This window comes from Molothrus aeneus, chromosome 9, assembly GCF_037042795.1.
Source record: "Molothrus aeneus isolate 106 chromosome 9, BPBGC_Maene_1.0, whole genome shotgun sequence".
NCBI lineage: Eukaryota > Metazoa > Chordata > Aves > Passeriformes > Icteridae > Molothrus > Molothrus aeneus.
Genome location: NC_089654.1, coordinates 7,417,217 through 7,429,762, shown reverse-complemented (window position 1 = coordinate 7,429,762; position 12,546 = coordinate 7,417,217). Strand labels below are relative to the sequence as shown.

The 12,546-nt window shown below is 41.5% G+C and overlaps 1 protein-coding gene across 6 annotated transcripts in view; it reads right to left on the bottom strand.

Annotated features, from left to right (window-relative positions):
• The window catches only part of LOC136560179 (BEN domain-containing protein 5), an 883,159-nt gene that overhangs the window by 407,966 nt on the left and 462,647 nt on the right, over positions 1 to 12,546 (bottom strand). For 4 of the 6 annotated variants that reach the window (XM_066555873.1, XM_066555870.1, XM_066555875.1 and 1 more), the window contains exon 6: positions 7,535 to 7,574. In XM_066555873.1, the coding sequence (XP_066411970.1) occupies positions 7,535 to 7,574 (40 nt within the window). The remainder of the gene's footprint in view (positions 1 to 7,534; positions 7,575 to 12,546) is intronic. The other 2 variants (XM_066555874.1, XM_066555871.1) reach the window with 1 other exon arrangement.

Below are 12,546 nucleotides of genomic sequence, written 5' to 3'. Positions count from 1 at the left end.
TACTTGCTGCTCCTGAAAATTCTGATCAAAGATAAGAACCAAGACAACTCACTGTAATCAATTATGCACAGATAGTCCTCAGCCTATGTGCAATTCATAAAAATAACACTAAAAACATAACGTGGATTTACATGCAGAAATGAAATATGGACATGGTCAGAACACTAATCTTCTGATTGCTATCTTAAATTGGCAGTCCTGGCACTTTGAGCAGGTCCCTGGCTAGACACCGTTCCCTTAAAGAGATTTCCAGCAGTCCTTCAGCAGCTCCTGCTCGCACCAGAGCCACAGCCCAGGGCTGGAGGTGACAGGAGGCAGCGCCCAGGGAGTCAGTGCTGCAACAACCTGGACATGGGTTTCATGTCCATGCAGGCAGAGATGATGAACCCCCACACACATCCCCAAAGCCCTCATGGTGCATGGAAAGCCTTCATTTGACAGTCTGACTGAATTTAACAGAGGAACAATGCCCAGCCCTATCCCATGTGTAGCACAGGGCCCCTCTATGTGCACCCCCTGTACATGGACTGACCAGAGGCAGTGGTCACCCTCCCATATTGGCCACTAAATCCAAAAGGCAACTTGAAGATGTATCCAGGTTTCAGGCAGGTATGAACATGCTCTGATTGTTGTCCTCACAAATACCAAATTCACACTTTGAGGTCTTTTCTCCATCTTTCCCACCCACCCTTATAACAGCAAAGTCAAGGAATTCATGTTGCAATATCAATCCTCTCATCAGCTTTACACCCCTCAAAACCTGTGAAATATTTAGATTTCCACGTGAGGATTTGTTCCTGTTTTGCTGTAGCTGACATCCTTTCCTCACAGGTCTTACACATTTTTGCCCAGGTGAGCCCCAAAGAGTACACAGTGACTTAATGAGCAGATCAATTACTGTTCATAAGAAAAGATACTGTCTCTTTAAAGGTTATTTGAAGGTTGATTGCTATCTTATTGCTTATATCCTGCAAATCTATTCAGCCTTATGAATGAATTTGACCTTTTTATACTTACTGGGGGAAAAAAACAGAACAGAAGTTAATTTAGAGCTCTATAATACAACACTTTTTCCCAGAGAAATGAAAGGGCATTCAAATCGATACCTGCACAATAACACTCTGATGAATGTTTGCACCCAATTTTCTCATTTTGCTAACTTGAGATTGGGCATTTTGAATAGTTCTCAAAGAACATATTCTTTATGTGCTGTGAAGTATGTGGTATTGTGTCCAAACAATGCTAGAGGATAATCATTATAGGAGTGTCACTGGGCCTGAAAAGGTCAGTTAGTTAGAAATGTCAGCTTTCAATGCAACTGTGCCGGACCTTCCCATGTAAGGAACCAATTAAAGGGACATGCCAAGGTGCATGGAAACACCATGGTGACCCAGAATAATAATAAGGAATTGTGGTAAAGCTTGATATTTTTCTTCAAAAGTAATGGATTAGCCTTTAGAATATCTTCTCTGCAGTCTTATTTTGACTTCGCAAATATCACTTCTTCTACATGTATCCAAAAAAAAGGTCACTTTTTTAAATGCAAAGGTGGGGATGAAACAGCCTTACTCAAAGTAAACATTCTGCAACCAAATGGGGATAAAGTTCTGGTTTCATTATTGAATCAAAAAAGTGTCATTTCAGTAGAACTCAAAACAGGGATGTTGGACATGGACGTGGGTGATGGTGGGGAACACAGGTGGAAATAGGTCAGGGGCAGGCAGAAAGATCAGGGAGGACTTTTTCTTTTGGGACATGGTGTGAGGGAAGGGAAAAGACACTGCAGTAGGGAGCATCTCTGCAATTATTATTCTGGCAAATGCAGAGGTATAACTGAGAATTAGGAAGGTACTGATCTGCATGAAAGAGTAATTACAAGCAACAATATTATTTCTTCTTATCACAGCAAATGGAAATTCTTACAGCTCTTCAGATGAGAAATTGGATATAGTAAAATTTCCTAATTAGCCCCAGGACAGCTGAAGCCAACCTAATGACACAAAAAAATAAAAAGAGTCCACGCCTTCCTTCTGCTCCCTGTTAGTACAATTCTCTTGCTAAAGTTTGATCAAGTCTGGAAAAAACCTCTTCCTGTGGCTTTATGGTTCAGCTAAGACAGACAACACGAGAATTTCACTTTGAGCAGAGATCCTAGCATTTGTATTTTATTTTTATGGTAGGGAAATTCTTGTACTGTGGGTTCAGACAAACCATTGCCTTGCTGAGCAGTGAGATTCTGACTCCCCCAGTTATCTCATATTATTGTGGGCAGAGGGGTGGATTAATACCCAGTGATATGGGAAATAATTCACTGAGCATTAAAAGACTCAATTATTACTGGAATTTTAAGTAATTTCTTTTCTCCACCAGCTTGGCAAGTAAAAGAGTGTGTGAAGCTTCACTAACAAACATGAGCAGTGGTTAAGTTAGGCTGTATAAAATCTTCAATGCCATCCTTTGACACATACTTAGACCAAAATCAATGTGCTATTAATTAATAAGGACTTGCAAAAAAAAAAAAGTCCCTGAGATTTAGCAGCAAACAACTTTCTGTCACATTTTATTAGTTGGTATCATTTTTACTAATACCTGTCTTATAGCTTCATGACTTTGAGTTCATATTATTTTCATGCTTCAATTAGAAAGAAGTTGATAGCCAGACTATCCTGGAAGGTAATGGAAAAGTCTTGTAGCTGGGCTTAGTGGTGAAATTTATAGTTAAATGAAACTTTGAAATATTCTATAAAACTTCTCCTTCCTTTACGCACTTTTACTTGAGGTCTCATAAACAGTAATATGTAGAAATGCAAAACTTAATCAGCTAAAAAATATAGCAAATCCCACATATCACTTTATGCAATGCCAGGAGAGCAGAAATATATTTTCCTAACCAGAGGAAATTAACTAGGCAACAGTCCTATATCTATAATTTAAAGCAGTAAAATATGTATGGCAGAAGCTAAAGCCACCTTAAAAGAATTCAGGGTAGCAGTATATCACAAATTAATGAAATGGAGACATTTTTAGAGCATGCAGCACTGATGATATTAAAGGGGGGAGAATATTTCACCACATAGATCAGACTGATAAATACTTTTAAAATCAAGCATTTTTCTCTGTTTGAAAGTGTAAGATCTTGAATGTTAGGAGGAAGCACGTAGAAGCCATTGACACGTCTGACCAAATCTCAATAGAGATTAGGATTATTTTACTTTGTCCCTGTCTGTAAAGCTCTGATGTGGCTTACACATTAGGAAAATCTGAGTAAATCAAAAGCCAGGAATTACAGAGTCAGCACTTACATCTTTTCATCTAAAACAGAGCTGAAAGAAACTTAAAAAAATTACTTTATATTCCGTGCTGTAGCCAAGCTGGACACTACAGAATATTCAACTACCCGAGGTTTTTTAAATGCAATCAATTTACTGCTTCCAAATGTAGTAGGTTTATATACATCTGGGAAACATGCACCTACGGTGCTGATGAATTTCTCCTGACATTGCACTGATTTCAAGAGAATGTTATTTTAAATTGGCAGTAGAGAGACTGGTAGAGAAGGATAAAGCCCTGAGGATGGCTGAATCAAAGAGAATTTCAAAAGAATTTTCCTGATGGTTCTTGGATAATATCACATGTTAGCTATTTTCAAAGCCAATAGTTTCCAACACACTTCCATTTATGGTATCAATAATTAAAATTACTTCAGTGGGAGAGGAACTTACCTTACTGAGAAGAGAAATTGGAAAGCTGTGTTATTATCATAAACACAGGAGATGCAAAAAGCTGTGTCTCCATGGAAAAGCTATGGAAACAGGGGTATCTTATTTGCAGCTATTGAGTGGTTACCACAAAATGTGATGTGATTGCATGTGCGTGTTCAAAGTGCTACTAGAACATGATCACAGAGAAATGAAGGGCAGATCCTCCTCTCCTTTGTGCAACAAGGCCAAATTAAACCACCTCAAGCTTTGGTCCTAAACCTCAAAGACAACTAGAATAGTGTTAAGGAAATGTTTTGGATCCAATTCAGAGGTAAAGCTGGGTTTAAAGAAAATTTAAATTACCAAAACTTAAATCTCATTATGTCCCACTCCCTGCCAGCATGTCCCTGCCAGCTCCTAATGAATTTTTAACATCCTTCCCGCACCCCACTGTGCACACCAGCTCTGACTCGGGCACCCTGAACTGTACAGCAGCACTCTAATTGTACCTCACATGTCAAGGGGCAAGAAGAAAGAAGTGTGGTGAGAGCATTGATAAATTTAACTTAACATTCCTCCAGCTCCTCAGCAGCAAGGCAGAGCAGAGAACTCCCCTCCACGTTTTACAGGGGTGCCAGTTACTTCAAAGGAATATATTTGAGCACAAGGGAGCCTGGCTTGCTCCCAGCTTATGCAACATTTGTGTCTGGCTGTTTCTGGAGATCCACAGCAAAGCAAAGACTTCCTCCAGTCTGGGACACGGTGTGGAGCTTGCCATACCTGTTTTAATAGGGTGCTGGAAGAGGTGAGCCCTGCATGTTGCATACAAACGGTGTAGTTGGAGCTGCAGCTCCAGCCATCTGTATTCCTGTTTCTTTTATTTTTTTCACTTTTGCCCAGGCTTGTTTCAGTCCAGGGTATAGATCAATGGTCTATACCTGTTCAGTTTAGCATACAGATGTGCTTTTAAGCCCAGAACCTGTTCGGGCTTGTTTCAGGAAGCCAAGCACCCATTGCTTGGGGGCTGGAAGCCACGTGGAGCAGGGCAAGAGGCAGCGCTGGGTCACTCTCGGTGTGGGTTCAGCACAGCACGGGCAGGGGTGAGGTTCAGGGAACAAAAAACAGCCACAAATTCTGACCCTTCTGGGGGTGATTTCTGAGGCATCGTGCAACAGCCACGGCCATGAGGAGCAGTGTGACTGCCATGAGACAACGTTAAGGTTTCTGTGATTCCACAAACTCTCTTTAAATGTTTTGGTGCCTAAGTCTCAACAACACTTAACTTACATTAATGGCATTATTTTACTTTGCAATTAATCTCATTAACTGGCTGATCAGTTTTTGGAAATTGTTTTAGTAGCACATGGAGAACAGCTGTTGTACTATCTGAGAGGGATCACCATCAATTCTTGACTAAAGGTAGAAAAACTGGTTCAAGAGCTACACACACACACACAAGAAAGAGAGATGATATTCATTGTGACAGAAGTGCAAATCTCAGAGGTCACCTTTTCTTTTGAAGCCCTTTGTCTACTCTTACAATTAAGCAATAGGGTTTTGGTGGCCGACACCCCTTGTGGGACACAGAGGACTTTCACAACTCCAGCTAAAGCTGTGTGACCTCTGCCAGAAGCAAAGGCTGCCTGCCTGCGGCAAGGTGGAGAACAGAAACAAGTCCCAGGGGATTGGCAGGTGCAACTAAACAGCTCAGCCCCTCATTTGAATCAGCAAATTAAGGGTTGACGGTGATTATGGCTCATCTCAGCCATCATAACTGATATCACGACTTTGTAAAAGCAGACTGTCAATGTCAGATCTTAGAACTAGGACTCAAAGAATTAAATATTTTAAAGTATCAGTCTCCAAAGACAGACAAAAGCCCCAAGGCTATGATTTATTTTATTTTATATTTGTATTTGTAGGGTTGAAACTAGACCCTTTAATCCACAGGCTGACATTTTCCAATCCTACTGGGAATTGAGTGCCTAACTTTTTCAACCCCTTTGAAAAATCTCAGCTTTAGGCTCTTTGGTAAGTTTGGTCTGATCCAGCACCAAGCTTCTTTTGAAAATGCCTCTTCTGAAGGAAAAACTACAGACACTTTATTATGTAATAGTGAACAAATATTATTTTTTCCCCTCTGTATACAGTTATGGTAGATTTCTGGTTAAATATCAAAGGGTAAAACTTGCATTTCAGAAAAGGCACATGTTATAGAAAGCTTTTTCCCTACTTTTAGTGCAGCATGCTTACCTACACAGTTATTGAAGATCCTTCTAATTGCTGTGCTCATTTAGTAGATTGCTTTATTAAACAGAGACCTGATCAGCTATTTACTGATCACATCTACACACCAACTCAACCCAATCAACCCTTTTACGCTGAATACTGTGTTAGAAATTATGAGAAAAGTATCATAAGTTTGTTTTACAGAAAATTCTCATATTAAGTCATTCTGGTCCCCAACCCTCTTTTCTCTTATTGAAAAAGTGCCTGTAGAGTTTGGTGCCCTTATCCAAGATCTGAGTGTGTGCTATGATTAGGACCTTCAGACATCTTTTTTTTTTCTTTTTCCTCTAGAAACAGGGAATGCTGAAGAAATGGAAAATGAAAAATGTGCCATGTTTGTCCTTGAAGTTACAGTTAGAATAGTGACAATAGCTGTATCACACTGTATTGTTGCTTTTATCAGCAAGTGCCCTGAGCATACATTAACATAATTGCAAACTGCGTGAAAAGTGAACATGCAAAAATGTGATGCAATTGCCAATAGCCTCAAACATCTGTCCCAACAAAGTGTTCCTCCTCCTTATTTTAATTCTTATTATTTTAACAAGGTTAGTGAAGGAGAAACCATGTCACAGATTATATCTACATTCAGAGTGTCAGAACAATTATTGATGCAAAATTGTTATCCAAGCAAATGTGTGTCACATTTTGTTCACTTCCCATAACACCTGTTCATTCTGCTAGCACATTATTACCAGTTAAGGCCAGAATTCATTAGTCCCAGTCAAAGCCCACCTGAAAGCTTAATTCATACACACATCTGAAAAATGAACAAAGTTAACCAAAATGTGGCACTATTTGAGATGGGCTTCAACTGAAGCTGGTGGGTGGCAAATTTCTGTAGCAGCTAATGGAAAGAAAGTGAGCCAGGCAAATAGGAATAAATTAAAAGCCACCCAGCCTTAAGGGCTGAGATCACAGAAGAGCACAAGTGAACCAACCTGCATTTCCACCACGGTGCTGAGACCTTCAAAATTCACTCTTGCCACAGCCCCGCACTTTCCCAATAAGAACAAATTTTGGTTTATCTCCTTGACAGGTAAATGACAAAAGCCATCATGAAGCAGATGGTTTAAGGCATTTTAATTCCACCTAAATATTTCCTGACCCACTTTGGGGTTCTCAGCCCTGAGCCTGGACCTTGTGTCTCCTTCCACATGTCGAGTGCCATCATCTCCCGACTCCCCAAGCTGCTCCCGTTTGCCATCAAGGAAAGTCAAGCTTGCATTTCTGTGATACTTGAACACACTTTGTGAATTTGAGGGCATCTGCCCTGCAGATATACCACTAACTGTAACCCCAGGAGGCTTAAAGAAATATCAGCACTCCAATTCATAGAGTAAAGGTCTGAAGAGGCAGCTCTGTGAACGGATAACTGCCCGGGGCTTTGCCGAGCACAATATAGCTGTCACTTGTTATTAGGTGAAAGATTTTCTGGGGAACAGTGTTTTTCATTTTGCATGTCAGAGACAGGGGAAAAAACACATTTAGACAACCATCTCTTTAAGAAAAGAGAAGAGAGCGGCGCAGCAGAGCTCACTTACCAGGGCTGGTTATTGTCAGGAGGTCAAGCCGCCGCTTCTGCTGAAAAACAAATTATAAAGGAATTGTTAAAAGGGGACTAATTTTAGTGGGTCATCTTAGACCTGCAAAGTAAGTGTTCTGACATTTACAGCAGGATTAATTACAAGTTACATGGCTCACTGTAACTCCTTTGGAAGGGATCCACATGTACTTTATGAGGGAGAAAAATCCCCTTCCTCGGTCCTTTTAATGTGTATTTATTTGCCCTTATAAAGTGTTACTATTTCTTTTTTGGAACATATACTTGAAATGGATAGCTGGAAGCACAGATGGACCGATATATTTATAAAAGTGATTTCTGATTCCACAGGGAAGAAGACATGGAACCAGGACAAGCAACTCTAAATTCTTTATTCATATCAATCATTGACTCAATGCCTGTATGCGATCAAACACAATTATATTGCCTTGGGGTGAACCTTTCAAAGACATGCAGGAGGATCTAGACAAACTCAGAACTGATAAAAGGAAAGCTTCTGTGCATGCTGACTGCAGTCAGCCCATGGATCTTGTTGCCACCAGATATCTCTCATCCCAAAAGCTTGCCAGACTTGGTCATCACTGGATATGTGTACAGACAGCAAAATACAGGCAGTCATTATGGCAAATAATCAAGTTTACACAGAGGACTGGTTTCTAGAAAGGCTGCAAAACTTCACAGGATGAACAAACCCTTACTCTGAGAAAGTCAGGAAAATGTTTGGCCTGGAACAAGCCAAAAATCCCACCAAGGCCTTTGTGATGGTGGGTGCACCTGAGGTTCCCTTTTCCCGTAACACGTAGCCAGCGCTGTTACCTACTCCATGTTCCCAGTCTCAGGTGATTTCTCCACCACTATCTCTCTGTGGCTTGCCACTTAAATCCAGGTGCTCCTGGACCATTATCATCTTTTTCCACTTTTCTGTGGGCTGAGAGCTTTCTGTCACAAGCAGGGCTTTCCCCATCTCACAGACAGACTGCTACTGCCCCTTCGTCATAGCACTTTCCAACTTCCTGTCTTCTTCCTAACTTTGCCCAACATCAGTGTGTCTAGCAGGTATTGAAGATTGTACTGTCCAGTTTAATTTCTCTCTCCTAATTTGCTCAATAATGTCTGTGTTACTTTCATTTATTGTCAGCCCTATTGATCTTCCAATCTAATTCTCATCACTGCACTCACTGTATTCCCTATGTGACAGCTGAAAGTCCTTGAGGAGGAAACATTGACTTGGTATTCCCTACCCTGAGTGCTCTTCCTTGGAAATCATGACTGATGAAAGTCCTTTCCAAACCCATCATTTCCCTGTGGTAAACCTTCACTAGCTGAAGTGCATGGACAGCATTGGTCATCCACTGAATACACTTGAGCTGTGCTGGGCACAACAGCAAATTTGCGCTGCTGGAAGGCCAAGTGGGGCATCAGGATGGAAAAAAACACATTTTCTGAAACCTTCTTGGCCTTCAGTTCCTTACCTCTGGCACAACACAAAATATATTTGAGAGAAAATTCCTATCTCTTTTTCCAGAGGTGCTCCTTGTTCTCTTAACTCTGCTAAGTCATTCCAAGCATGACCTTAGCAGTGTGCTCGAGTATATTTGCTTTAGTCTAAAATACTGGGGCCAAACCTTTTTCCAGGTGTGCCAGGGTAAAAGGGAGCAGAAAACCCTGCTGCTGCCTTGTGTCACCTGCTCACCCTCCTCCTTTCCTGGGAGCAGCAAAGCAGAGTAAGAAATCCTGTGTGTGAGCACAGGACCCACCTTCCCAAGGGGAGCTGTGAGACAAAACATCTCCTAATGAGCTAAATTTTATATAGATCCTGCACCTTTAATCCTGATTCATATGTACAAAGCTGTGAAATGCCAGAGCTTAGCCCCCACTGGGCCAAAAGCTTTGCTTACATTTCTCAGCACAACTGGAACTCCAAATGCTGTATATCTAACGAGCAGCCAGAGCAGAAAATATATATCTGAAGCCTATACTCCGTGAAAGCCTCTCTACTAGGAAAAAAGGTGGAATATAAATATCCTGCATCAAAGAAAGTTGGAAAATGTAAAGATATGGAACAGAGAGAAAGGCATGCAGCCCAACTGGGCCCCAGTCCTGACTTGAGTCTGTTAAATGGGGTAAAAATAAACATTAAATGAAAAACCAAAATAGCTTAGCTTGATGCATCATGAAAACAAAAGCATATAGGACAGGTCAAACAAATGGGAAATAAAATGAAATTATTACAAGTCAAATGTTCAGTTTGTAACTTTTTTCCAGTTTGACTGCTGCCTTCAAGCTGACCTTGGAAAAAACAAATTAACTCCAGATCCAGGAAGTCTTTGTGTATATGTTGAACTTTAAGCTGAAGTTATTTCTCTGACTTCAAGTGGAGCAGCACTGATCTTTTGCATCTAACACCTAACTGCTGCAAGGGATTTGAAATGCCACCAGGTTCTTGGCACTGGCCCCACCCAAGTGCTCCAGGCTGGAGCTCGGTGATTCCTGCCTGCCTGGTGACAGAGGGAGGAAAAAATTCTCAGCTCTGACCTTCACTGGACCTTGAAGAGGTTTCTCTGATTTAGCTCCTCAAGGGAAGTTTGTGTACACTCACCCCAGCCCTGGAGAGAAGCAAACAGCAGAGTGCATTCCAGAATCGTGCATTTAAACATGCAAAGATGCCCTAATTATGGACACAATCACTTTCAGGAAATTCCTGCCTGCTCTCAGATCTCAGGGCTAGCTCTGCCATTTCCAGGGCTCAGCTGGATGCAGGCAGCCTAGTAACTAGATGGATTTAAAAAAAACAAAAAACCCAGACAGACTCACTTATGAGCAGCTATAAAAACAGCAGTATTTGAATTTAAAGAGAGAGACATTACAAATGTCACACCCATTATTAAAATAATTTCATCAGAAGAATCGTGGCTGTGGGGCTTTATGTATTTGCTTCTTTCTTCAGTGCTGAAAGATGCAAATTGCAGCTGTGGCCCCCCTCCAGCATGATCACCCTCTCCCTGTTTTGACAGATTTCTTGAAAGACTCAGCTCACAAGATGTCTGGCTTTTTTTGTTCTGCCTTTAGGAATTTTCCACTTCTCAAACACCTGCCCCTGCTGAGATGCTTGGGACCATCCCAATCTTCAGGCAACCCACTGTCCCAAGAATTTCTTACAATCTGAGCACTGAAATGTGATGAGTGTTGTCCCTGGTTGGGAAGGTGGTGACAGCTTCCCATGTCTCTAAGGCTGGATTTCACCCACGTTGACAAAAGGGCATTCCACAAGAGACACAAAAATGATCCCCACAGCATCAGCCATAATTTATAAGAGGCAAACAGAAATATTCCCTGCATCATCACAGTATCGCTGCTGCTGCTGCTGTAATCCTGTCCTGCCCTTAAGGGGCAGCATCCTCTTTTCCACTCTGCTGAATGTTTGAGATGCCAAGGGCAGGAAGAGGCCACTGGTGATTCATCCTCTTCCCACCTGGAGCAGTTTCCATCTCTGGCACTACCCAGAGGCACAGTCCCTCCAGTGTACCAGGGCTCGGAGCAAACCTGCAGCAGATCGTGCTCACTTCCACAAAATTAACACAATCCTTAATTAATGCAATAAGCACTGATGAGTAATAAATCATATTAAAATACAAGGAAGGCAATTTTTTAATAAATTAAGCATTGATTCACTCAATAAATATTAATCTGCCAAGCATCAAGAATTCATTACATTTTAGGAAACCGGTTGAAGAACGTTGTTGGTGAGCTGGTCTGCAGTGCGCAGAATGGTCCCTGTTCACCCATAATATACACTTACTTTTAACTAATTCCTGAATTTATCAAGTCAAACAACTTCCCTGAAAGTGAGTCTGGATTATTATTCCATTGCAAGATGCAATTTTCTCAACACAGATTCTAACTCACCCTTCAGATTTTTTCCTGTTTCTTAGTAGCTCCTTTTCTAAGTACCTCCTTTATCTTCCTTGGTTTTGGAGGTCTTTAAAATATTTGCTGACTGGTGTCATTTAATTTTTACCTCAATTAACTTAGCAAGAGTTGCAAAACTAGGAAAAAATTGCAGGGGGAGTGTAAATTAACTCATTCATTTAAGTTTAGCTTATCTATGAGATGTTCTTTCACACTTTGCTCTCTGCAGAGTTCCTCCAACCTTTTATATGGATGTGGGATGTGCTGCACTTGCTTTGACTCTTATCTACAGATTAGCAAAAGAGAAGGGAAAAAAAGCCAGATGCAAAGATGCCCCACGAGACTGATATGGAGCTGTTTCTGTAGCAACCGATGATTTTCTTCTCATGTAAGAATGAGCCTCGTCATATCTAATTCTGAATGTATCTGGGCCTTCCTTGCCAGCCAAAGCTGTGTCAAGTATTAAGTCAATATAGTCAGAAAGAGTGATAAAAAAGCAATTATAAAGTCATCTTCCTACTCTTTCTCCAGCCATGATCCAAAAAATATCCTTATCCCTGCCTTCTGTCCCAGCACATCATCTCCAGGGCCCCTGCACCCAGCAGTGCAGGTAAGTGGGGATGGAGCTGGCAGCAGCTACTCAGGGATCTATTCCACACATGATGCTGGAAGCTCCTTCAGCTTCCCAGCCATCCACATCCCAGGAGCCAGCAGAGGTATTTCTAAACAGCAAGGCCATCTATTCCTGCCTTGCTCCATATAAAATTCCTAAGCCCAGAGCTGAGATCAGCTTCAGCCCAAGAAAGCTAGAAAGCTCCTCTTGGCTTTGTGCCTTTCACTGCCTCCACTCTGTGGGCAGTTTTTGCTGCAGCTGTGAACCCAAAACCAGGCTGCCCACTCACTGACAGCTCCTGCCACTGCTCCCTCACAGGAAGCTGCAATTGACTCTCTGGGACCTCACAAGGACTTTGTCTTCTTATTTTACCCAGCCTGGTCTATGCTATTGATTTCTTCCCCCTAATTTGAGTGTGTTTTGAACATGTGTCTGTCCCTCACCACCTTCAATTTACTGTGCAGAGGGTT